At 33.3% G+C, this 27193-nt stretch overlaps 1 protein-coding gene across 4 annotated transcripts in view; it reads right to left on the reverse strand.

Annotated features, from left to right (window-relative positions):
- Positions 1-780: 780 nt before the first annotated feature.
- LOC132551492 (uncharacterized) overlaps positions 781-27193 on the reverse strand; it is a 31010-nt gene continuing 4597 nt past the window's right edge. For 2 of the 4 annotated variants that reach the window (XM_060215649.1, XM_060215640.1), the window contains exons 2-8: positions 25537-25714; positions 19924-19959; positions 15731-15760; positions 14187-14315; positions 10532-10640; positions 7000-7044; positions 781-3138 (exon numbers count right to left, since the gene is read on the reverse strand). In XM_060215649.1, the coding sequence (XP_060071632.1) occupies positions 2070-3138; positions 7000-7044; positions 10532-10640; positions 14187-14315; positions 15731-15760; positions 19924-19959; positions 25537-25711 (1593 nt within the window). In that variant the 5' untranslated portion in view covers positions 25712-25714 and the 3' untranslated portion in view covers positions 781-2069. The remainder of the gene's footprint in view (positions 3139-6999; positions 7045-10531; positions 10641-14186; positions 14316-15730; positions 15761-19923; positions 19960-25536; positions 25715-27193) is intronic. The other 2 variants (XM_060215657.1, XM_060215665.1) reach the window with 2 other exon arrangements.

Consider the following 27193-nt stretch of genomic DNA (forward strand, 5'->3'; position numbering starts at 1 on the left):
ATTTAAACATATCATTGTAAGTACAAAGTGCTCCAGTTCTCATTGTTTAACACGGAATGAAAAATAAAAAGACGATAATAGTTTTTGTTAAAAAATTTTATATTAAGTAGATAAACATATAAATACATGTATATATAAAAATAAGACATTTTATTAAAATGTATCAATGGTATTAGTTACTTTGGTTTCAAGATTAATGACCAGCAGATACTTACAGCTACAAGGCCAGAGTGATAGCCTGACAAAAAGAAAAAAAAATAAAAATAAAACAAATGCTGTCTTCTCTTATCAAATATCTTAGATTTATAAATAATGCAATACTACCTCAAAATTTGCTATTGTTTTTGTGAAGAAAATCCCAACAAAAATGATTTTGCTCATAGCCCACTGCAGATTTGCAGATTCCATGTAAGCAGTCAGGTTACCCTGATAACAATTTCAATAATGAATGACTCATGTAACAAAAATGAAACTGGCCACCATATCAGCATTCTGATCCTGCTTGATAAGTGGCATAACTAAAATCCTTGTCCATAAAGTTTCTAGGTTTGTCCAAAAACAAGTTTCAAATATCACAATAATCAGTGGCTGCCATCTGGAAGTGCCATCTTGAAGATCTAGTCAAACTAAACATAGAGCATAAACACCTCAACCATCTTCCTATACTTCATCAATTTTTTTTTGAGAAATACTTTCAAAATAAAATGATACAAGTTTTTGTATTTATTTAACGGAAAATTAAACACTGAGCTAAAAATAAATAATTTTATGAAAGCATGGAACTAACCTGTAAATATTAACCAACCAGTGAAATTTTAAGTTTCTTACTTAAAGAGAAAGCATTACTAAAGAATACATATTCATCAAAAGTGATACATAAAATAAATAGCATGGATTAAGTTAAATAAAATACTTACAAATTGCATTGACCCATTATGTCAATGTTGATACTGTATCAGTATATACATTAGTTACAGTGATGAACCTCTTTAGTCCCTTCTAAGAACTGGGAACGAACACAATAAGATATGAGGGCAATAAGCAGAACAATGGGCTATTTCTTATATGTGATCCTATGCTCAATAAGCACTAAAAAAACTCCATTATGCAAACATATATAAATAGTGCACTTGATGATTAAAAATTCATCACATGAAGCAACTACTAAATAACACCTCTCAAAAACTCTCAGATCAAAGGAAAAAAACAGTAGACATTCCAAACAAAAGTCAAATAAACATACAAGGTCTATTATTGCAACTTGAGAATAAACGAAGCTATATTTAGTAGTCACTCTCTCTGTATTTGTTATGCAATTGGCCATTATAACCATCAAAAAATCTGAAGTGTCCATTATCATCCAAAAAAAATTGCAGAGGAGTGTGATTTTTGTCTGAAAGAACTTCAGTTATCAAAGTGATTGACATTGTCATGAATTACAAGTCACGTAATAATGTGGAGACATAATGGATGTCATATAATAACAAGTGCAAACGGTGAAATCATTAACCTGATTAATAACCACGGAGGTAAGCTCATGTGATATTTGTGACATTAGATTAGGTCTCAACATGGTATTGCTCTATCCCATTATGTGATACTATTTATAAATGATCACCTCGAACTTGCACAATGATTATGCTAACAACTGTACAGTTTTTAATGCATGTACCATCATACAATTATAGCTTGATTTCAATGTACAATAATAATTGTTAATTATATTATCTCCAAATGACAATACAATATCCGATTGCCAATAAAGTGAAACATATTTGAATACTGCTTTTCATGAATGACAAATGTGGACGTTCATAATCAGAAATTAACTCAAGATCAATTAAAAACTGAAGTTTTATATGGATCGGGATTAAGCATGAAATCCTTTTACACCGTTTCTTCAGTTTGATTTCTCACAGAAAATATCTTGATCCCCAAAAAGATGAAAAATTATTCTTAATTTTAATTTCAGTAAGAGACATTAAACAATAATTTGTAGGATTTCATAAAACTATTTAAAGATAATTTTGGTCACCAATACCAATAAAAATATAGAAAATGTATGCAATTCAAAAATTATTGAACAAATTCTCCAAATCTGACCGCAGGTCTGACTTGCGACTGTCTATGGTACTACTGGTCCTGTTACTATCACTGTTACTGTTGCCAAGACTCGTAACTACCGACTCATCAGCATTGTCCAAGGCTTCTAGCCCATTTTTATAATCGGTACTATCATCAGCACCACCACACACTTGTATGCCATTCTCTATGGCGACTCCATCACTAAGTAACAGGTCCCCTATGCTATGACCACACTTCTGTTCCATATCCTGAGAGTCAGGAGAAACTTCATCCACAGAAGATTCATTATGTAGAATGTTGGAATTTTCATTTGTAAATTTTGGGGTGCTTGATTCTCTTATGTCAGTTCCTTCAGCTACTAAATTATCATGGGAAAACACATTATCTACTTTTGGTTGTGGTTCATTATGGTTAAAGGTATTGAGTGAACTGCTACTTTTGATGTCCGTAATAAATGGAATCTCAATGTTATTAGATTTTGACTGACTCTGGTCCTTATCACTTTCATTAACTTCCATTTCACTAACACATGCCTCTTCTGCACCTATAGTGTTGGAAACATCCTGTTCCCTTTGATCCGACCCGGTACTTTGCTGGGGGCTATTTTGTTCATCAGCACTATTAGTGTGTTTTGTGAGGTGTTGTGCCATGTACTCTGCCTTCCCATTGTCTTTGGTGAAGCTTACATTAACCACAGCCAACGAACCATCATCTGAATCTGGACACAAATCATCCTGTTTAACAAGCTGTTCTTTACTTTTTGCTGTACCTAAAGTATGAAATGTTTGTAAATTCTCCTCAGAGGCAACTCCGGAATCAGATGTTGTATCATGGTCTTGTCTTTCTTGATTTTTTACATCTGTTATTGATATGGAAACACTATCCTCTGTATCAATTTCGCTTCCATTTGTTTTCACTTCAATACCAACTATTGCTTCTGCTTGTGCTTCCTCCGGTGCCTTAGCGTTACCTCCTTTGTCTGCACTGTCACATCCAACTACCAGGAACATATCATGGTAACTAAGGTTTGTGTTATTGCCTTGCTTTGTTGAACTGTTTGATAAATAATGATGACACACAAAAACAATTAAAGTGAAAAACATATCAACTTCAAATGGTTAATGAGTTATGCTTGAAGGCGTATAGTTAGAAATACAAAATTATATATTAAAATACATCAAACATCAATTAAATTCTATAAACTTTATCATATTAATTTGGGGTGTCAATTTGGACCATTCTGGTCCTATTAAGAAATGAACCTTATATATTGCACAAAGATATTTTATGGTCTGCTGATTAGAATGGACTTTGTTTTATTGTGTTCTAAGCATCAGATTTTGTGTAGATTCTTAGAAACTTTTGGGTCAAAACAGGGGAGGAGGGATGCATTTTAAATTTCATGATGTTAAGAGTAATTTTTGTTCTCTGCTAAATATGTTTTATAACTATATTTGAAAAAAAAAAAAGATATGAAAAGCTGATTAAATTGATGGCTGATCCTTCATATTCCCCTAAGGTTCCTCTGTTTAGAAGGTCAGTCAGCAATTTGCACAGTATATATTATCACCTCCACCTGCCTAGGATAACTTCTACAATATCTAAAGACGATACCCAGACATGGGAGGAGTCACAGACACGGAAAACCTGTCAATCAATCAACTACAACATCTATCAACAACAGAAAAGAAATATCCCAGAAAGCTTAGTAAGATTTATAATGCACTATGTGTCTGGTTATTTGTGCTTTGACCAGGCTCTCCAGGGTCAGGTAGTGCCAGCAATCTGCCAAGTTTATATCATGATTTCTATATGATGTAATCATTTTTGTCAAAATATTTCAATATCGATTTAAAATAATTCTAAAGCTATTTGATATGAAAAAAATCATGTGACTCTGACCTATCTTATCAGTTTTTGACATTTTTTAAAACTTAATTTAAAATTAAGAAGGTATATTCAGCAGGAATCACAAAATTGTATTTTTCAATCTAACGTGAAGTTTGTAAAACATTGCCCAAATTGACACCCATTCTTTTGATATTACAATAAATTTACTCATTAGCTACTAAAATTATTTGACTTGTTAACATTTCTCTTTTCCTATGTTGACTTTAAATGTTAAGAATGAATATGAACGATGCATTACAAGGTGACAATTTTTTTCCAGATATTGGTGACAGAGATTAGTCATGCTGATGACAGGCACGCATGCATCATACCACAACTGTTCAGGGCACATGCCACTGATACACTGTAATGTATAACTTCACATCAATCTTTACATAACACGTTTTTAACATATATTACGCCAGACTTTTACTGTTCATCTCATTTTTTCCACTTTCATCTTTAACCTCAACCTCCCTTATCATTCATTTTAAGACTACGTCGGGTCAACTGATAAGGCCTCTAAATGAATGTGGAGTTAACAGAAGTCTTCTCTCTTCATTTAAAGGTTTTTATTTGAATCAAAATACTTCCAAAAGCTTTTTTTAGAAGAAAATTCAATGAATTTGAAGCAAAATATAAAAACAGTATAACAAAAATATTTCTCAGTGAGATAAGTTTAGCAGAGAGATGAAAGTCGATCCCCTTCTGTAGAATACCACAGGAATGTATAAACAGTTCACAACACATAAAGATTATCACCTGTCCTGTGTGTAGATATATACCAACCCTGATTACATCATGCTGGTATCGTATTTACTCAGAAATCTTCCGGTTCTGACTTCTGTAGTTACCTAACAGCGTAAGTAATTTACGTTACATGTTCAGTATTATATCAGAATTGACAAATGACAGAACCTGGACATATAATAATGGATTCTAGTGTCCTTGAAAAATAGGATATCATCTGTGTATTACAAATCAATCTAGAATGTTCATATTCAGGAGAAAATAACAAAGTTGATGACATATTATATGTTGAAAATGTAGTTTTGTGACCATCTGTGCATATGTTAAATTGTCATCAGACTCATTTCGGGATGTTTCAAATTACAAAACCGAAATAAATAAATTGATATTTTAACAAACTTAACAGTAAATCATTTCATTATCTGAACTAGGACTTACTTAAATGTACACCATGGTCATCAGATAGAAAAGCACAGTGTACTGTGTAAGGATGTGCATAAACCATTCACAATGGGAATTCATCATGTGAAATCAGGTTTCAAAGATTTCCCTTACCAGTATGGAATAGGTTGCTGACCTGAAAGGGTTATATATCTGTCCTCCAGGAGCGGAAAGAGATCCTGACCCACTTAAAAAATCAAACCTATTTTCATATTCTCTCTTACTTCTCCAACACAACACCATTAATCCCTATAGAGATTTTTATGTATAACATGACATGGATATCACTTTATTAGATGGAAATCTGGCAATGATCAACATTAAAGAGTTCACTGAGAAAATTAGAGAGAATGTACTAGTTCTGATGGGTTCAATCACAGTCTGAAACAAAATATAATAATATTTTATGGCTTGGTATATAAGCAGTCAAAGACTGAATATGTACCCACGTAATGGTGAGGTAAAGGACTGTTTTACAATTTCCCGCTACAAGTGCAACCATCCCTTTTTCAGGAAAAATGTTGACTCTAAGGCAGTTGAAAAGATTGCATAGGTGGATATATTGTATGAAGGTTGGTTAGTTTTTATATATCTATGTGGGAAGCATTAAGAAACATGAAAGAAAATCCAATTTACTTCTTACATAAGTTCATTACCAGTTAAACATGCTTTTACAGTTTTATCATAGCCAGTTATAAAGTGTCAAAGATAATCAGAATCCACTTGAATCGCTAATAATTAAACTTAATCTTACTAACTGTGTAATTAGTAGTTAAAGCCTGCCTAGTCGTATTTTTCTCCTTCTTCTACATATGTAGGATACATGTACATGTCTGTTATGGATGGAACCTCTCAGTGCCATTTTTTACTATTGTGGCATCACAAAAAGATGATTACCGTATGTCATATCGTGAGCAAACGAAATCACTATCACACAGAAATGTAACAAAGAAACTGATGATCTGTGGAATCCAAATATGACATTTGCTCATGCAAAAGATTTTATGTTCAATATTGCATTTGCATGATCAAAATTGGGTTTAGCAAACATTTGAGTAAAAGTAGAAAAATAGTCAACCATATCGGTAATTTGGATAATGGATATTCTACCTCCGGGTGAAGACACACATGCCACATACCTATACATGGTTGATTCTTTTTAGGATGTGAAGAGACGTAGATATGTATATCAGAAAGGAGACATGCTCTCTACAGGAAAGTCTACTTTTCAACAGCTCACTGCCTGATATATGTATAGGTATTAGAACACTACTGGGTACCCAAAAATGTCTTGTATAATGACTGACTCTTCAAAAATGTTTGCAGATAAAAAGATAAGTTCCTGCTGATTTTTCAGACATAAAAAGATATAAAGTAAAGTGAATTTTAATGGTAAAATACAACGTAAGCCACCAATTTCACTCTGTCACTTTTAATCAAACTATAAACTATTGAAACACATAAATTCTGATATTAACAGGTTTTATAAGAAACAATGAATCACCCGTTAGCTTATGAGCAATCAGCTGATGGCATATTGAAACAGATCAGATGCAATGTGATAATATACTATAATATTAAGCATTCTTTAATGTACTTAACTGAAATTACCAAAACAAAAAACACTGAGCAAGAACCATCTGAAAGGTGTGTTATAAATATAAAAGTATTTTTAGAAAGGAAAATGTATTTAATGTCTAACATAGATGTAAATAGAATTATGTTACAGCCAGGGTTTATAAGTCATTCTTGTTACACATGCTGGACAGACATCACTAAAGTTGTATTATCAAGAAACAGTCTTGTTAACTAAAGAGCTGAAATAGGATTTACCTCTTTCTAATGACAATTCTTTCTAAATCAGTAAACATATGAAAACTAAAAGAGAGAAAGAGAAATAAATAAAATAAACAATAAATTAATTAAATACATGTACTCATACAAGTAATAGGATAGAATTGTGGATATAGAAACAACATGTCAGACATATTGTTTTGTATGTACAATATTTGGCATGACATGAATAACTCACCGCTGAACTAAATCAAAATAAAAGTTGCACCACATTTTAACACATCTCATTTCTCAAATATTTTTGATGTAACAAAAAAGCAATAAAGATATCACATCATATTATATGATGATCAATTTGATATACAAATAATGATTTTCTGAAATCTATGATTTATAGGAAAATACATAAATGGCAAATGGTATATATTGAAGCTAACAAGCAATTAAAAGGTTTGTGTTATAGCCCAAGTATGATAGTAGTTGAAAGGAGTTTAGGTAATATCTTACAAAAATTTTAAAAATGTATGTAGAAGAGGTCTATGACAATATTTAATTCATAGAAAGTTAAAGGCTCGTTTACAATATCCCCCCCTTTTTAAGTATAATTTACCAGTATATTTCGTAAAGCTTCTGTCCCAGTAGCATAAGAAAAAGGTGATATGTTAATAATATGATGTTGATGAAATCGTCCCCTGTGTCTGTATTCATATTTCAGAGAGGATCACCCCTAACCCATAGTGTTAGTTCCAATCTAAACCAAAATATTATTTCCAAGGCAACAGCATTAGTTTTTAATCAAAATCTGAATTTGAACACTCAATTTGATTTAGAAGAGTCACTCATTTCATATTGGATCCTGACCTTAAAGTGAATATAATGTGTACCTGTGTAAAAACATAAGTGAACTAATGTGATTTTATCATCATCACCACATCGTTCCTGGTGAAGACTCCATGTGGCTTAGCTTTACTTTTATGTGCTGCTTTCATCAGAACTTGGATCGTCAGAATGATGCAGACCACTTGAGATTAATTAGCACATGCATCACACCCTAAAAGGTGCATCCTGTCCATATCACATTAAGTTCATCCTTACCAATACAGTGCAATCAGAAGCACTTCTACTACATCTGGAGGATGTCCCTTATTATTATAGATAGGGCAGAGCAGTCTAAATGATGCCCTAGCTCACAAAATTGCTCCAGTTTCCACTTTTTTCAAGGTTTTCTCTTAAACTTTTATTTTCCTATGTAAATCAATTTAAAAATGACATACCTTCAACCCATATTTATAACTCCCCCTGATATTCAACCTAAGATTAGCATCTGATCACATATTTCTTTTATAGGTAACAGCTTTTAATTGCATACAAGCTTTGTAAACAATAAACCTTTTTATAACAATTGTGAAACAAGTTATATGTGTAAAATTGAAGTTGAGAGTACAGGTTGCCTTTCTAGTCTCTGCTAGTGGAAATTTCCCTTTAGTCAAGCAGTAGAGTCTCCAACTAGAGACTTGAGTTCCAACCCTGCCCAGGTGGTGTTTTTCATTACTTCTTTCTATTACAGATTTGGTGCTAATGAGCAATCCAAGAGTGGAAACTATAGGATATTGGGAGAGATACTTCCTTGAAGATGTTGAACCTAGGTTGTTGTAATTTTCGCGGTTGAAGACTTTGTGAGAGAGAGAGTAGTGTTAAAGTTGAGAGTACACATCGCTTACAAGCCTAAGTTAGTGGGAACTTCCCTTAGCTGAGTGGTAAAGTGTCAGGCTACAGACTGAAGGATCGCTAGTTCAAACCCCAGCAGTAGCAGGGTGTTTTTCATTGCTCCTTCCTATTACACATGTATTGGTTTATTTATCATTCACTTCTATGAGCTTGAGGGATGTAACTGGGAAAAACCCATACCTTTGTCTGACTGGAAATTAAACCTGTCCCCTACTGGTAAATGGTGTGTCACTCAGCCACTAAATCTTGCACCCTTATTTGTATGAACTGGACTATAAAAGCATCACATAGTATTACATATTTAGCATAAGCAATCCCTATATTAGAAATGGAAACATTGACCTCACTTAAAAGCCATGATTCTGGAGGTAAAGTGTAAGAACTGTACTTAATTAGCAAGAGTAGGAGACTTAAATAAGGATCTTTATCTCTTTTCTCCCTAAAATGCCTTAATCTTGCATTAGGCCTAATTGTTGACTGCCTGCCAACGACGAAGGTTATGGGCCCTAACCCATGACTGAGATATGCTGCTTGACTTCCTGCTCTGAACATTTAATATATAAGGACTGGTAGAGTCTGTTCACATTGTTCTTGATTGACCCTATCATTATTGGAAACCATTTTCAAAAGAAGATGGTTGAAGTGAAGAGGTATGCATCACAAGGAGTGCAAAATCATATTTTAGACTATGCCATTTATCTTAAGACCACATTCACAGCTGTAGTGTGATTATAAAGCTTACAGAGATTTAATCTTCGTAGCTTTAATTAAAAGTAGCTTATTTGCATCATTTATCTAGAACTGCTTCACAAATGAAGCTTAAAGATAATAACATTATTATACAGGTTTCAAAGTATAGGGTTGACACCAGTTTGTTTTGCTTCCTTTCTAGGGTTTTCCTTTTCTTCTGAACTCATAGTATGAAAATCAAATACATGTATATATCAAACATGAATGGCTGATATTACCCAGCAGTAGTATTATCTGTAAGCATAGTTGAATCTAGTGATTGCTAACTTTTATTTTCATAAAAAAACAAGATATCAAGAAATGTTATCGCGATGTGTTCATGACTGGACAAAAAAAAAAAATACAATATATCAAATACAGGTGTGAGGGAATAAGCCCTATTAAAATTTGTAATTACCATCTATCATTAAATATTTACCTGTGATCCCAACATATAATATTTGAAGAAGAACTTCAAACATCATGAACTGTTACTTTTATGACAGTTAAATAAGATTGATTGAATAATTTTGATTGTTCATCCCAATAATCCATTCTGCAGCTGATGGGAAACTACTACCTTATTCACTAATCATCTGAAAGTGTATTGCTAATGTGAATAATTTCAAGAGTTCTTCTAATGAATAGAAATAAGTATTGTATATACATATGTAGTTTTATCAGCATGTTCAGTTCATGTATGTTGTCTCTCTGATAACATTAAACCCAGTAAAATGAAACCTAGAAACTTTGTGATGTTGACATTTAAAAAATCATTGGTAATACTGAGGTGAAGTTTATGTGTATGTCAAAGAAATGATAGGAATAGAAAGCTTGAGTGGACTTATAAGAGAAAGTGCTGTAAGTGAAATCAGTTTTCAAGAGATCAATAATATTTCTGAAAATCAAAAACAAATGCCAGAAATAATATTTAACTTTACCATGACTTTACAAGCACCTGATTTCATTATAAAACACCTAATTTCTCTCTCGTGCTTGTTTGGATCAAACTATATAAAAAATGTCAACGTCATAATGGTCAGTTGTTTAAGTTACAGGTTCAAACTAATACATATATTCTAATACACTACATATGAAATGTTGGATAACTCACCTTTTGGCGTGATGACAGGTTTTGTAGACGATGAAGACGATGGCGATGATGATGACGAGCGAGCCAACAATGGCCACAGGGATGACCCAATCAATGGATGTTTCCCCATCTGTAATTAGGAGAACAAGGTTCATTGATAAATTAAGAAGTCATTTTTTAAAAAGAAATTTCATTTTGAAATTACATGTTTGATGAAATCCTTAATTATTTTCAAATAAGTACTGTAATTTCTTGCGTATTGCTAGCAAGTTATACCATTTCAGACATAAAGAAATGCCTTCTGTGGGATATCTGGTAAAGCAGGCTATATGATGAAATTATTTCCAAAACTACAGAAAAATGTGTGCTAAATGATATCTATGTTATGGGAGAACCTTGAATATTACTGAGAAATAGCAAGTAAAACGGGCTACAATGTATAAACAGAAATATTTAATTATCAAATACTTGGTTGCAATTTCATACACTAATTTTGTTTAAGACAAAATTGTGTAGCATGATATGTATAAGCATTAACTACTTAAAACATTTTTACTTTAAGTTACAGGTATGTAACTTTTGCATTTGACATTCAGCCAAAATATCCTTAACAAATATGAAAATTCTAAAATTTCTGACATTGATTAAATTTAAAAGCAAAACCCATATTTTTTCCTGGTTTCTTTCCACGATGACAATTAATTTTCAAAGACAAATGACATTTGTCCATATGAAAAGGTTTCACTTAGTAACAGCCATATATAAATTATTGAGTATATCATCCCCATCAAAAATGCAATTGAGCTAATTATATAGATTAATAAGTTATGATCTTATGATGTTCACTATGAAAATCAAGTAATTTCAGGAAATCACTTGATATTTCATATTCTAGCTGTTTAATACCCTCAAGCGAAATTGTTAGAAAGTCTACATTGTACTACAGCTAAACATTAAGCAACATTCAACAGTATTAGTATAATTAGTGTAATCAGTAATTAGCTGGTGTACACTGATAACCTGATGTTTGCCGGAGGCATCAGTGAGACCATTGTTCACAACACTAAGGTACATTGTTTAATAGCTCAGCAGTATGTGTATTGGCTACAACAAAACAACAAAACGACATACCAGACATTTATGTTGATATGAAAGCTGACATCTATAAAAGCTTGAAACGTGATGCAGCAGTAGATTATTAACTGCATTTGAAACATGGTTTCAGATTAAACATAGCAAAAAGTCACACTAATCGCTCTCCAATGACATGCAAGGATAATACAGGTAGCTTTTTCACCAGGTACTGCAAGTCATCATCAGTACAATTCAAATATCTTCTTTAGGTTTCTTAACTTCACCATAATAACATACATGTATCTATATAGTAAGAGGAAACAGAAATGCAACTGTAACTTGAATATTGGACCATCAGTTTTCAAGATTTCTGAGATTTTTAACAAATGCAGACTTCATTAGGCCGTCCTTAATTAGAGTACCCTAATGTACACAGTTGAAATAAAAGCAGTTGTCACACCAATCCCTTATACTGTGTGTGCCCTCTCCGATCAGCTAGAGTGTCTCTAATTATGCATGGCATGGAGTTCATAAGGACATCCACTGTCCATAGAGGAATGTTATTCCATTCCTTGGTAAGTCTGTTGGCCGATTGGCAGAGGGTTATGGGATATTTGCTCGATAAGGAACTCTTTTGTTTAAATCATGCAACAAGTGTTTGACTGGGGACAAATCGTAGCTATATGGAAGCCAATCTGGGAACAGGGGTGCTGATCCTCTCCTTAAGCCAGTCATTCGAACAGACAAATGTCATCGTGGGGGTTCATTTGTCTAAGTTGGCTACCGCAATGACTCTGTATTCCGAAGCATCCATGTCCCATTGGGGAGCTTACCTTGACAGACATGCCCAGTCAAGGGAGAGGCCAAGGAGCTCAACTCACAGAGCAAGTCAATATGCTCAAGATGAGAGCTGTTTTTGTGGTTTTGTGGCAAAATCATCCAACAGACTATTGAAAAACCTATGGAAACTAACTACGACCCTGAGTTTATGGAAGAGCTTATCAAAAGAAGTCACAAAGGCCTTCCAAAGAAGTTTAATTTCACTTTTTCATTGAAACATCAAAGGCAACAACTATTAAATATTCACAAGGCTATTCCAGAATACATGCAACTCAAACTCAACAAAGATAACTGAACTGATAATCCATTCAAACAATTGCAATTGGAATCATTGCTAGTCAAATCCCCATGTCTGGTGTTGTCACCCCAAACCTTCTAAATGAGGGAATAGACAAAAAAAGAACTTAACATAAGACAAGTTGGATTCCATCCCTCTCATCATGCACATTTCAAGGAATATGTCATCTTCTAATCAAGTATCATCTTTCAAAATTGAACATAAGATAACACTCTGCATTTAAATGGAAAACTACTTGAATTTTAAAATCTGTTAAAGCAAAGAAATGACGCTACCTTGTACTGATTAATTTCAGTTATCGGGATAAGATGGAGGTGGGATTCAATGCCAAAGAGGTGTCTTTCAGAGAGTATGTACATTTGTATTTTAAGCCTTTTAAATCATAACCAAAACAGCTTCTCTGAATCATGACCATTGTTTGTGTAAACCATTAACAGAAGAGAAAATACAGGTACACTGAAAGACTTAATTACAACCTTAACTATTCACATCTTTATCAATTATAATGACCCGTTCAAAAACCAAATAAAAACCACTTGTTTTCTAACATGAAGATGGTTCTGCTAGCCATATAATTAACATTCAGACCTGGTTGGCCAGATACTGAGGCTATGATAGAAATAATCAAGGCAGACATTCCAATTATAACACAATCAACAATGAAATCATTTGTGGAATGTTGTCTGACAGAAGCTGTGTAGCATGGTTACAGGTAAGACACAGAGGAAAAGAATCTACCAGAAGATCAATACACCCCAAATCATTTACCACCCACAAAAAAATCACAGGTTTTCTTTCCTACAGTAATCTAGATCAGGCACATCTTTTAATTCTGTTTCTATTCATTGCTGCCAATTTCCATAGGCATAACGATTGGCACTTGGCAAAAACTTTAGCTAGCCTAAATTAAAGGCTGATGAGGGTGACCTACTGATCTGAGTAAACAAATGCCTGCTGCTTTCACTGTAAATGAGGTCAAAGAAAGAGTTAATGTTATATATGTAACACCCAAACAGTTTCCAGATATGAAAAAAGAAATTTTCAAATGATGAAAAAATGCCAAAAACTTCTAAATCTGAAATAGAACAGGAATCGTGCAACATGCAGCGAAAGAAATTGGTACTTAATTCTAAATATACCTTATAAACATGCTTTGAAATCATTAAAAACACCCATTACCAGCCAACACAAACAGATATCAATCACTGGATCAACTATGAGCTATCATGATATACCAGTCACCTATCAAATACATTGATATTCAGATAAATATTATTTATAGATTCTATGTGATATCGTGACCAACATTTGTAAAAACGTGACTACAAAATATTGCATACAAACGATAACAATGCATCATGATAGCATGTAACTAGTGTGAACCTGGTATTGATCATCCAGTCGTGTGTAAATAAACAACAACAAACAAACACAATCTTATATCATCTAATGAAACTGTTTGACCTGAGATGACGGTGCCTGGCCTGACGTCTATTGTGACATTGGTCACTGTCTCTGTAAGAGTATGAGTTACTGTGTGATACACACTGGTTGTCTCCCCCTGTGTCGTGGTTATAGCCTTCGTGGTGACAGCTATATGATATAGATGAAAACAGAAGAAAAGTATAAAGACATGCTCATATATAAATCATCACTATGATTTCTGAATATATTGATGGAGAAACATATGTAAATCAGATATATGACTTTTGATTATATTGAAGTGTTGTCCATATAAAATAATGTATACAAACCAATGTGTGCATCAACAATGCTGTAGGTTGATACTAATTCTTTTGCACATTTCAGGTTTTTGAGATTTACAAATTATCAAAACTGTACATAATACAGTTATATATGTAATGTGATATAAAAAACCAAACATTATAGCCCTGATGATATATTATTTACATAAATCATCTTAATTCTTCTTAATTCCACAAAAATTATGTTATCAAAACTAATGAAAATAGTGTTCTGAATCAAAGTGAGGTAACTCTAAAATGTAAATACTTATCAAAAACATATTTCAAAATCTCCAAAAACATTTTGGTTTTAATTTTGTTTGTACTTATATATAGTAAGATAGATAGATTATTTTGTATTATCATCCGAACCTGAATCACAAAAGATACATACCAAGATGAAGAAATTAGCATGCATACGTTTATGGTATTTACATTGTATTTAAAAGACTTTCAGTAAGTGATATTTGTAGATTAAATGTGGGAAGGTCATTTAAAACTGTGATAGAAGAAAAGAAAATGTGACCTGGTGTATAAAGTAATATGTTGTCCTACACATGCTAGCAGAAATGTTCTGAGGTGATAAGTATAGAAAGATATTGATGGAAAGAACCGCATCAGCACTGACCATTTCATAAAAAGGAATTATACTTCCGATTATTTGAAAGGGCACAAGGTACCAGAATTTCTAAAGAATATTTTCAAAAAAGCTTTAAAAGAATTGAAAAATTGCATACAGAGATAATTGTATACTTGTCACACATGGAAAAGAGGTAATTGAATCTATCACAGAAATTAATCTTGCCACCAAGAATGTTGATGATCAAGAGGTACTGAAGATATCAGAAATGATCCCATATCCACAACTATTTTATCTTCATCACTAAGACAGCTGCAGAGAGTATATATAACACTTTAATCCAGATAACTATATCCCAGCCACACCGTGCTGCTAATTAACCATATGGAGTCAACCACTTTCACAGGAATGGCTTTGGGTTGTAGAGTACACTTTTTAAGTACAGTGGACAGGTCTAGATCACATACAATGTACAGTGTATAACATAATTATAGTTATATAAATGTACCTTAAACTTCATACTTATATCATTGTACCTTTATAGAATATATATATAAATCTAATGGACATCTGATGATGTAGATACAAAGGTTAATATTAAAATGTTAGAATATTATTAATATAAAGGCAGTGAAGAGGATTGGCTATATATCTGTAAGTCACCGCAAGGTAGGGCCACTTACCAGCAACTTTTGATATATAGGTGGAATTATCTACAAAAAAAACACACTAAAATGTCTTTACTCGCTATCAAAATCCATTCCCTGAATGCAGTGTTAATGGACCTTCCTTAAATACACATGATCTGAAGACCTCATTTCAATTAACTCTTTTATCCACCTACATATGTTAAATAAGTTCATTGTATGCCTATACCTGTTGTGTATAAGATTATTTAAAAAAAAAAACCATTATCTATATTTTTTTTTAATTCACATTTTTTTCTTTTTTTATCTGCAATTCTACAGAGTAACATGCATTTATCATGTGTATTGTCTATCATTTAGAGCTACAAGTTAGGTTCATTGTATCCAGTTCTATGATAGTAAAAGCAGTATTTCATCTGTTAATGTCCACATGTTATATTATACCTATTAAACTATAAGATTTTTAATTATCAATGTGAACGACTCTTACATCTGATTATATGAAAAAAAGAAAAATGCTTTATTGGTAATCTGAACTATTATGGATACATGTATTAAGCAATTAGTGATAACATATTACAAGTACCTACATTATCATGAACTATTCATGTGAAATGTTTATGTGTGTAGTAGTGTCATTATTTGGCAATACTGCTTTTAACATATTTGTAGTATTTTAGCTATTTGCGTTTGTATGTAACGGAAATCAGCCAATCGTAAATATATGTGGCGCATTGTGGCAAAACTTTTAGCGCAAATACGTGAGAATGCGAGTGAGATACTGAGCGGATGTGATGAAATGTGTGGTAAACCTGTTTGTCCAGTACGTATTATCTATGTATATTAAGCAAGTGTTGAATGTTGGGAAGTTTACCTGGCACACTGGTCACTTTTTATCAGAATGCCCAGGGCTACAATGTCGAAGTATGATAATAGCCAGCCTAGCGGCTATGAGAGATAGCGGCACTAGCGCCTAAAAAATGTCAACGTAAGTACTATGTGTCAAATATTAGCGTAATTTAATATAGTATCTATCTAATAATATATTTGATTAAAGGCATATTTTTGTTTAAAAGTAAAGTTGATATTTTGGAAGCGTGTTCCTTCAAATATCAGGCGTGGTCAATTTAGTAGACAGGCGGGTCTGTAGAAGCATAGTTTTTAATGTGTGTATTGTTTTATTTATAGTGTGTACTTGAACGAGTCAGTCTGAGGGCTTGGCAGACTTAGTTCCGAGAAAACCCTCTTCACACTGAAGAGTTAGGCATTTTCAACATATGTCGTATAATTGTTAACTGTTATTTCTATATAATTTATAGATTGATTTTACAGTTGTAATGTATATATATATATACATATATAATATATATTCAGTATTGTAAACTAATGTAACTGACTACGGTCAGAGTGATGTTTTATCTTATCGTATGATTGTGTGAATGTATTGGAGTAATGTGATATATTTCATGTTACAGGTTTTTTAAAATTTTATTAGAAATAAATCTATGAAGCTAAAGAACCCAGGAGTTGTTTTGATGAGGTCAAAGACAACTAATACATGTGTATGCATGAAAACATTCTATATCTTAACTGGGCAGTAATGGGCGTTGAAGTCTGAATGTTATGATGTCATTTACTTGTTACCTAAAACAACCACATGTAGCTTGTTTCAATTGGAAAACTAAAATTAGCCTGTCCTGAAAGTGTGTTTAAAGCCTTAGAGTATTCCCTTGAATTAAAATGATTCAAGTTACCACTGCACAATCTCAACCATACTAAAATCCACCACAATTAAGCCCCCACGCCCATAGTCTTGAAACCTGTTGATAAACATATACATATCCCCTACATTTTAATGGTATTTAATACATGCTGTGGAAAAAGCAAGATTTGTTTATGTATGATACACCCTTAACTGTAATTAAAAATTTAACCATTTGATACAATTTTTCTGTGTTTGTGCCATAATTTGTTTTCATATTTCATGCTATCATTACAAACAAGTTTTAATTGCAACCAAAAAAAGTATGATCATTAACTTAAGAAGCTACAGAAATAAAAATAAAAGAAGATATTTTTTAATCTTGCTTTGGCTTCTGGCACCCGTGACACCAGACAGAGAAAAGTTCCAGATGTTGATTCTCCATATACTACAGGATTGATACAGTTAAGGTTTCCCATCCCATGCTTTACTGACTACAACAGCTTCCATATGGAACTTACTCAAATATTCTTTTATATTTTCTAACATGTTTTATTTATATAATGTCATACTAACAACATAACATAGGTACTGTTTCTTACACAAAATGTAATGCTGATGGGATCAAAGTTCAAGGAAAGAATATTTTTGACTCCAGGCAATGGAAAGAAAAGCACAGCAACCTCTGACAGATAAGCTAAAAGGACTTAACAACAAAGGCGAGCAAAACATCAAACCTCTACATGTCTACAGAGCAACAAATTAACCACCATGTTAAGGTGGTAATTTCTTCATTATATAGGCATGAATGAAGTATGATTTATGAACTATTGACATTTTATATGGGTCTCGATCCAGTGAAAATTTGAACAACTGTCATACTATGACATTTTTGTTTCCACTATAAAAAAAATCACCTGCTGCCTTTAAATCGTAACTAATTTCTCTAAAGATAGCATAAAATTTTTCTTTTCAGCTCTATCATATTCAAAATTTCAAATCCTGGGTTCAAAATAATTACCATATGGAATATGCTTTTGAGAGCATATACAAAGTAACAGTTTGAACATCTACTATGAAGTCAAACCAGGTTATATTAAATCCTCAAGGAATGAAAAAAGACTTCAAATCAACTGGCTTTCAAATCAACTGGTATAAGCTTTTTCTAGCACCCAGACCTATCAAACGTTAATGATGAAACAAAGCATATATATAGTTCTTTCTACAATTTAATTTCATTAGAAACAGCTTAGTAGTCTATCTACAGCTTGAATAAGTTAATATTTTTCATCATTTGTCAGTTGTTTACATTTCTTGCTGAACGAAGACATTGTAAAACATCTGTCGCTGTCTTCTCCATACAAAGTTAAACTAACCAAAATTTATTCAAATAACAAACACATTTCATTGATTGATACTCATAATTTATTTATATTGAATCATATTTTTACCTTGACGTGATGACAATGCTTACGGGCGCCGGGGATGGCCTTCAAATTAAGTGATGTTAAAACAAGTATTGACCTTTCAATGTGGGATTTCAAATTAACCAATTTCAAATTAAACGAGGTGAACATACTTAGACAAAGAAGACAGTTTGACAGAGATTATTTTCTATTTCAAATTAACCAGTTTTTCAATATAATCAGATCAAATTAAGTGGGTTCTATTGTATTTAGTATGAGTGGTTAAATTTTTTGTAAAACATGAAACTACTATTAGTAGTTCAATTCAAATTAATTTGCTTGCATTTACCTGTTTATCTATAAATCTATGATAAAATGAACCTATTTTAAAGATGAGCAGCCTTAACATGAGAATCAATGTTGGAGAAGGCAGCAGATGTTTTTGAGATAACAGGTGCCCTCAGAGTCAAGGCATCTGGTGATGGCAGCTTTCATCATTCAGTGTATTGGAGGCCTCCACTACTCCAGACTGACAAAGTGTAACTCAATCATTCTATTACAACACAAAACTACATGTATGTCCATTGTGCTGGTAATTGTTATGTCTATCAATCACTCTGCTCCTCATTATCTAATGTCTCTCATCTGTGATTTCTCAGGTGCTCATTGTATGATACACCAACAATTCAACACCATCAACAATTTTCACTTACAGTAACCATAACAAACAAGTCAAACATTTAGTTGTGATACACAAGAGTTCTAAATCAATTGATCCTTTGTTGAAATATTGAAATAAAGATGCATTTTAAAACTTTAAAACAGATGTTAACATCATAAAGAATATTTTATAAATTGTGTTTTTGCACCCTAATATTATTGGACAATTTCTTTTTATAAATTTCTCTCTTTATCAACATTAACTTAGGTGAAAAAATTATGTTGATGTAAATATGAAAGAATTTTCACAAGATCATGAGAAAATCTACTATCTCTCTATCTCTTTACTTGCATTACAGGGGTAAATTTACTGTCTTCCAAGCTAAACTTGGTATCAGTGTGAACTTGATGATGTTTTCTGATTTTTACCCCTGAAATTGGAGTGAGGCTGTTTAACTTACCTGTTCTTTCTGTTGAATCTCTAAATAAACATCTTTCTGCAAACAAAATAAAACATAAAGATAAATTTAACAAGTTTTTCATAATGGGAAATGAACGATTGCTTCTTAAGATCAGAGGCCCAATGGGTCTGAACGTTCATTTGACTATAAAGACATATATATCATAGATAGGCCTGAATTGCTCACTTGTTCAACACCTTACACTGAAGACTTTGTCACAAGACTTTGTCAAAGTTAATAAAGACAATATCTATGAACTAGAAATCTATTCCTCAAACATCCTACTACACAAATACCATGATCCAGGTCCTATTGCTTGTTAAAAGAAAAAAATTAATGTTCTTAACACATTTAACCCCAGTGACCTTGAAAGTGAATCAACATCAATCTTTTGAATCACTTTGGTAGCCCTTCATGCAATTATGTTACAGACCTAATATCAATAGCTTTGACCTTATGGTTGATTAGAAGAAGTCATTTGAAGATTTTATCATGTTAGACCAAATGTGCCTTTTAATTGAAAGCAGGTCAACATCAAACATGGTAGCACTCTATCTCAGAATGCTAAAAAGCAAACATCAGCATTCTGGGTTTCACCATTGTGACCTTCAAGGCAGGTCAAGGTCATTCTTCTTAACAAACTTGGTAGCCCTTCATCCCAGCATGCTACAGGTTCAATATCAGCATCCTGGGCTTTTTGATTATTGAGAATCAGTCATTTAAAGATTTCAAAACATTTGACCCATTGTTTAAACAAACTTGGTAGGCCTATAACCAAGTATGCTTTGTCCTGATGTAAACACACTGGGCCTTTTGGTTACTAAGTAGAAGTTGTTTGAAGAGTTTAACATATTTGATCCCTCAAACCTTGAAAAAGGGTCAAGATTTTTAATTTTAACAAACTTGATTGCACTTCATCCCTGCATGCCACAGGCCAAATATCAACAAATTGGGCCTTTTGGTTACATTGAGAAGTCTTTTGAAGATTTTAACACATTTGTCCCCAGGGGTCTGGAAAAGTATTTTAAACCACTAAGCACAGGACTAGTGGGCTGAAAAATTTACTCATCCGGATTAGAAATTTACTCGTCCAAATTCAGCTATGAAATGGCGACTGAATCAGTGAGGATGTGACATGTGACTTTTTTTCTATCTTTATTTGAAATTTATTTGAATTAGGCCTAGCTGTAGTGTTTGTTTACATACAACTGACTAGATGCTGCTAAATACAGACTGGAACATGTTGGTACTGCACGAGAGCCCCTGACATCAGTGTGATCGTGGGAAAATGACTAAGGTATTCCGAATGCTATATTTAACATCATGGGAGTTCCGGTGTAATCAAAAGTTAGAGTGCAGATTGGAATATTTCGTTTTCAAAGTATCGTAAACACGTTTCTTTGTTTTAAATTTTCTTTACATTTTCATTGAAATTTAAGTTGTAACATTAATATCATTGGAAAAAAGTACTCGTCCAACGGACAACTGACAAAGATAAATCTGGTTGTCCGAGACAATTTTCACTCGTCCATGACGACCGGACGAGTGCTTTTCCGGACCCCTGGTCCCATATGACTTTAAAACCGGTAAAAGTCATTCATTTGAACAAACATAGATCTCATCCCAGCATGCTACATATTCAATATCATCCTGGGTATTTTCCTTTTTTTAAACTGAGAAGAACTCATTAAAAGTGTTTTACACATTTGACCCCTATGAAAATGAAAATCGATCAAGATCATCAATTTGAATACACCTAATAGGCGTGCATCCAAGCATACTACAGGCCAAATATCAGTACCCTGGTCTTTTAGCTATTGAGAAGTTGTTATAATATAGTAACACATTTTACTCCTTTGACCTTGAAAATGGATCAAGGCCATTCATTTAAATAAACCAGGCAGCAATTCATCCTGGCATGCTATTGGCCAAATATCAACATCCTGGCCCATTTGGTTATTGAGAAGAAGGTGTTGATAGGTCAGCATCCCAGCATGCAAAGGGCCCAAATTCTTCACCCAGGGTCTTTTCTTATTGTAGAACTTGTGTGAAGATTTTAACACATTGGACCCCTATAACCTTGAAAGTGGGTCAAGGGCTTTTTTTTACACACTTGATAGCACTTCATCCTAGCATGCTACAAGCTAAATATCAACATTCTGGGTCTTTTGGGTTTTTTTTTTGACCACTGTGACTTGAAAGTGAAAAAAAAAAACAAACAAACTTGGTTTCCCTTCAACCCAGCATGCTACAGGCCCAAATAACATCAGCATCCTGGGGTTTGTGGATATTGAGAAAAAGATGTTTAAAAGTTTGACCCTTGTGATCTTGAAAGTAGGCTATAGTCATTCATTCTTACTCACTTGATAGCCTTTCATCTTAGCATCTGGCCCAATATAATAACCCTGGGTCTTTTGGTAATTAAGGGAAAGATGTTTGAACTGAAAGTGCATGGTGCATGGGGCAAGCATTTACAAGGCACATAGAACACAAAGATTAACTATGGCTATAGGTTATCCTGATACTTCAAGTAAGATGACCTAAAAGCCCTTTAGTTTATTGAACATGACAAGTGATAAGTTACCTCTACCCATCGTCCAACCCTAAAGAGAAGTACACTTATATCCTACTGTTGGTAGGGGACGCATTATTGTGACATCTGTGACCATAGAACAACTGTGTTCTTGGAGGTCAAAATCTGTAATGTGGCATTAGTTATTCACCATCAATAGTAAGATATATTTTTACTTCAATTTATAAAACAAGATGGTTATCATGTCGTTATGAATAATAAATGGCCAATTCAATCAATAGATGTGTTTTTGTGACTCTTGAACACTGAACAAGCTGACAGAATGCCTGGATGTGCTGGTAATAAGCAGCTATGCATCATAACCATATATATGCTGTATTTTCTGGCCTATAAGCTGCATCTCTTTTCTTCATAAGTCGGGCGTGCAGCTTATACGTGTACGAAATCAAAAAATCTGTCTGCAGAATGGGGAAAAAAATGAAGTACCAATACAGTACGAAACAGTGATATATTCCCTGACTTCAGTGGTTTCTTCACAACAGTTTATGCAAGAAAGCATAGTGGATGTTTCCAGTAGACTATTGCATCCTGGAATCAATAGGTCGAGGCCTCTGATGTGGGCAACAAAAAAACTTCTACATGTGTAAACTATTTTTAAGACTGTTCAAAGTATATTTCATGTATTTTTCGAGAACCAATAGGAAGCCGTGAATGGCCCTGAGAATGACCAACTGATGAAAATTAATGGAAAAATCCTCTATGGACCCCATCATGCCCGCTTACACACTGATATGCTTTGTGTCATGAGGTGTAGAGGTCAAATTGTAGAATAGCTGCCATATTTGTTTATGATGTCCGCAGCTTTGATGCAACTAACAAAAATGTATTACAGGATTATAGAAACTTTATCAACAAGCAATAGCCTTTGTTAATATTTAACAGTTCAGACACTGGTGGTGAGTTTGTAATATTGTACAAGAAATAGCCTTTGTTAATTATCTAACAGTTCAGACACCGGTGGAGAAATTGTAATATTGTTTGTATGCTTGGCCCTACCTGTGCGTTGGCAATCATTGAAGGCCCCAAACAAGTTCAATATTTTATGTTTTTTAAATGACCAGCATTATTTTAAAATACATCCATAAAATAGAGAATTCTTTATGCAAAATTTATCAGTAAACTTTATTTAATGTTACACTGACCACCTTGATGAACTGCCTCCCATTATTTGTTACCGATATATCAAATGTCAACAACAGTGATCATCATATCATAAGAAAAGTTGCAGCTTAAAGTTGGATGAACTGGTGAAAATCGCTAAAATCCCGTCCTGCGGCTTATACTTGGGTATGGTTTATAGGTCGGAAAATATGGTATACATACATATATATTTATATAACTACCTTATGTCCCTGAGGCACAAGATTAGTGGAACTGTCATAACATTTACGAGGTTTCAGTAAAAGTACAGATTTTATGTCACCTTACTGAAGTCTTTAACTTTGAGCAGTCGAGTGTCCATCTTAAGAGCAAGAGGTACCTCACGTGCCCCAAATGGGCTAGCATATTTTTAATTGCTTCCTCCTACTATAAATTTGGTGCTGTTGACCACTACATGGGTAAAAACTCTAGGACAATGAAATTCTTCCTTGGAACTTAAAAAAAGTTTTTTCCAATTGTTGTTGAGACAACAGGGTAGAAAGTACTGGTTATTTTTGGATCATTTTACAAGCCTCAGACGATAGGAATTCCCTTTAACTGATCTGTAAGGCATGAGCAAGGAAGCTGATTCGAGTACCAGCAGAAGTAGGATATTTTTCTTAAGTCTTTCCTTATACACATAACCAGTACATTCTTAGCTACAATAACACTCAAGACTGAATTGCTACACATTATTTCCACTTAAGTATACCTAGCCTTCGAGTATGGTGTAGTATGAAATATATAGGCATTGTACTGTCTTACTTGAATGTGAATACAGTATCTTAAAATGAGGTACCAGTCATATTTCATTTTCAAATAAGTTAGCTGCAATTGTCACTACAGCAGTCAACTCACAATAATATCAATACATAACTGTTGCTTAGAATGACGTTACCCTTGATGTACATGTATTGGGGTCTTGCCCCCTTAATTACATAAGTACACAGTGGAAGTTTATTTAGAACTTCATGAAAAGAATTGTATGAAGTGGAAACTAATACAACTTCCTTCTAGACTATAATACACATAATTGAAATGTTGTTTTAAGATCAAAGAGCATGATGGCTGATTACCGTAATTTACCGAGCAAGTTTTCTATTTATATAGATCTTTAGGCATATTGAGAGAGGATTTCTGACAGGTCGTTACAGTTCATTTAAGGGCATGGTGCTGGTAGGTGCCCTCTGCTTCTAGCCTCCCCGTGAGGTATAAACCAGACATTAAATGAGGCCCAAATCTTTAAATCTGACAGTCCAATTACATTTTACCCCTAACCTTGCTTTACATATAGCTTCAACATAGCTGTCATAGCTGGAGATCTCTGCATTTGGATCAGCTTAGCCTCTGATCCATCTGACCAACTGAAAACATCAGTAAAATTAACACCAGAATCACTGAAGGTAAAGGCCATAACATGTATATTCATAGCCTAAGTCAGAGTACCAGATCTGAAGTTTAATCTGTACCATCAGGCATAATTTGGGTCAGATATGTGTAGAATGACCTCATGCCATTCTGGTACTAAAATAATTACAGAGAGTTCAGTTCTCTGCTGTATATATGTAAGTACTGGAATTAGTTGCCCAAAATTTACCTATAGTTTCAAAATGTATAGATATCACAGAAATTTCCAGTCCATGCAAGATTCATGAAACTTATCTGTACACATTTCTTAAAGTGTCTTCATTACAGTTATATCCATTAGTCAAGCTAGAAATATGATCAAATTTCAAAATTCTCATAGATTTAAAAAGGAACTTAAGATGTACATTAGAACAATCAAACTTAATTAAGCATTTAGTGCGTAAATGAATATTCTTGATTGTGAAGACTAAATTTACTAAAATTAAAACACCACCAGAACTAGGTATCCTTACCTGTGTAGTCTGACCATGTAGGTTTTGAGAGTTTGAACTGCTGTATACTATTATAGATGTCAGGGAATGAACCTGCATCTGGGTCATTTGGGGGCAGGAGGGCACATGGGTGGATGGGCTCCGGTAGGCTGGCACACACGGTGGTACTCAAACACTGTAAGGCTGCAGTACTCATACTCTGTAATGATAGAAAACCCCAGTATATCAATATATATACAGCTCCAGTATAATCATATAACTTGTACTATATTTTACTATTTGGACATATTAGTTGAACACTTGATTATACATGCACAAATAATATTACTATAACATTTACATACTTGTTCTTTTAGCACAGGACAGTCACCTTTACTAACAAACCATTGCTCATCATTGTTTCAATAACAAGAATTTACAAACATGAACAGCCATATCTTTTCACACTTTTGTTCAATTTTGTCCACTTTGTTTTATTTTTTTTATTTTACTATCACTTTACAACTATTAAATGTTGGCAAATTTCCAAAGGCTGAATTGAAAATATGATCTATCATTCCATTTCTTACATACAAAATAAGCATGATTTCTTTCATAATGCTGTAAGGTTCAACTGAATGAAGTAATATGAAGAAGAACAAGAAACTGTAGCACAGTAAAATGATATGTGAAAGTATTATCACAAGATACAACATATGATTAATTGTTAAATTCTAAATTGGATTTCAAATGGTGAAATCAATTTGAATAAGTGCCATTTGAATATCCTATATGCATTTTAGAAGTAGCTCTGTTTGACCTGCACTTCAATTACTGTACCAGCCTTCCCCTCCCACTCTTAACAGGATTGTTTTAATCCTGGTATTTAGGGTGTGTGCCAGCCACTGCATGCACTCAATAACACACAACTGTAACACACTTGGGATTCTGTCAGAAAAGTTAGAGAAATTAATTAATGTACAGAAATATTTAGTGTTTCAATGTTTCCATTCATATTTAATATGAAAACATTTACAACACATAATCATTCTAATATTCCAAAAGTACATGTGCTTAAAACATAACTGAGGAAATTAACCAAAAAAGTGGCACATTTATCAATGTACATTGCTTTTTTTACTCCCCAAGTTCTGAAAAATAAGAGTACAGTGTATGTCAAGATTGAGGAGATGCAAATTGTATTTTATTGTAACAGTATAATCATGGTATATAAAATATACGACCTACCTATATGTGTCCTATATGTAAGATTTGAAACACTGTGTAATAATTTTCATTCTGAATTTAAAAAAAAAATAAAAACATATGAAAGTTATTTAATGCCATCTCTGTGAATTTTTTTTTAGAAATCTGGGTCATATATGCCAAGGATCTGCAATGTCATTAACATTCAGTGTTTATCTATGTAAAGTGGAATACATCAATGACTTTTCCCGGTCAACCTTATAGTAATCACATTAGTTCATGACATGCTCCAGCTTACAAATATAATACAAATGAGAAATTTGTGGGCGATTGGTGCATCATGGATATGATGTAAACACACTGCCTCAAATTATTTTCATTGACCAATAGAATGTGTTACATCTTAAATTTATTTTCATATTTTTGAGATGGAGGCCCAAATTTAGTCCTGGTCTGGGGAAATCAACTGAAAAAATTAATTTAACACTCATTA

The sequence above is a fragment of the Ylistrum balloti genome, unplaced genomic scaffold (assembly GCF_031769215.1).
Source record: "Ylistrum balloti isolate Yb309-2 unplaced genomic scaffold, AGI_CSIRO_Ybal_v1 Utg369626, whole genome shotgun sequence".
NCBI lineage: Eukaryota > Metazoa > Mollusca > Bivalvia > Pectinida > Pectinidae > Ylistrum > Ylistrum balloti.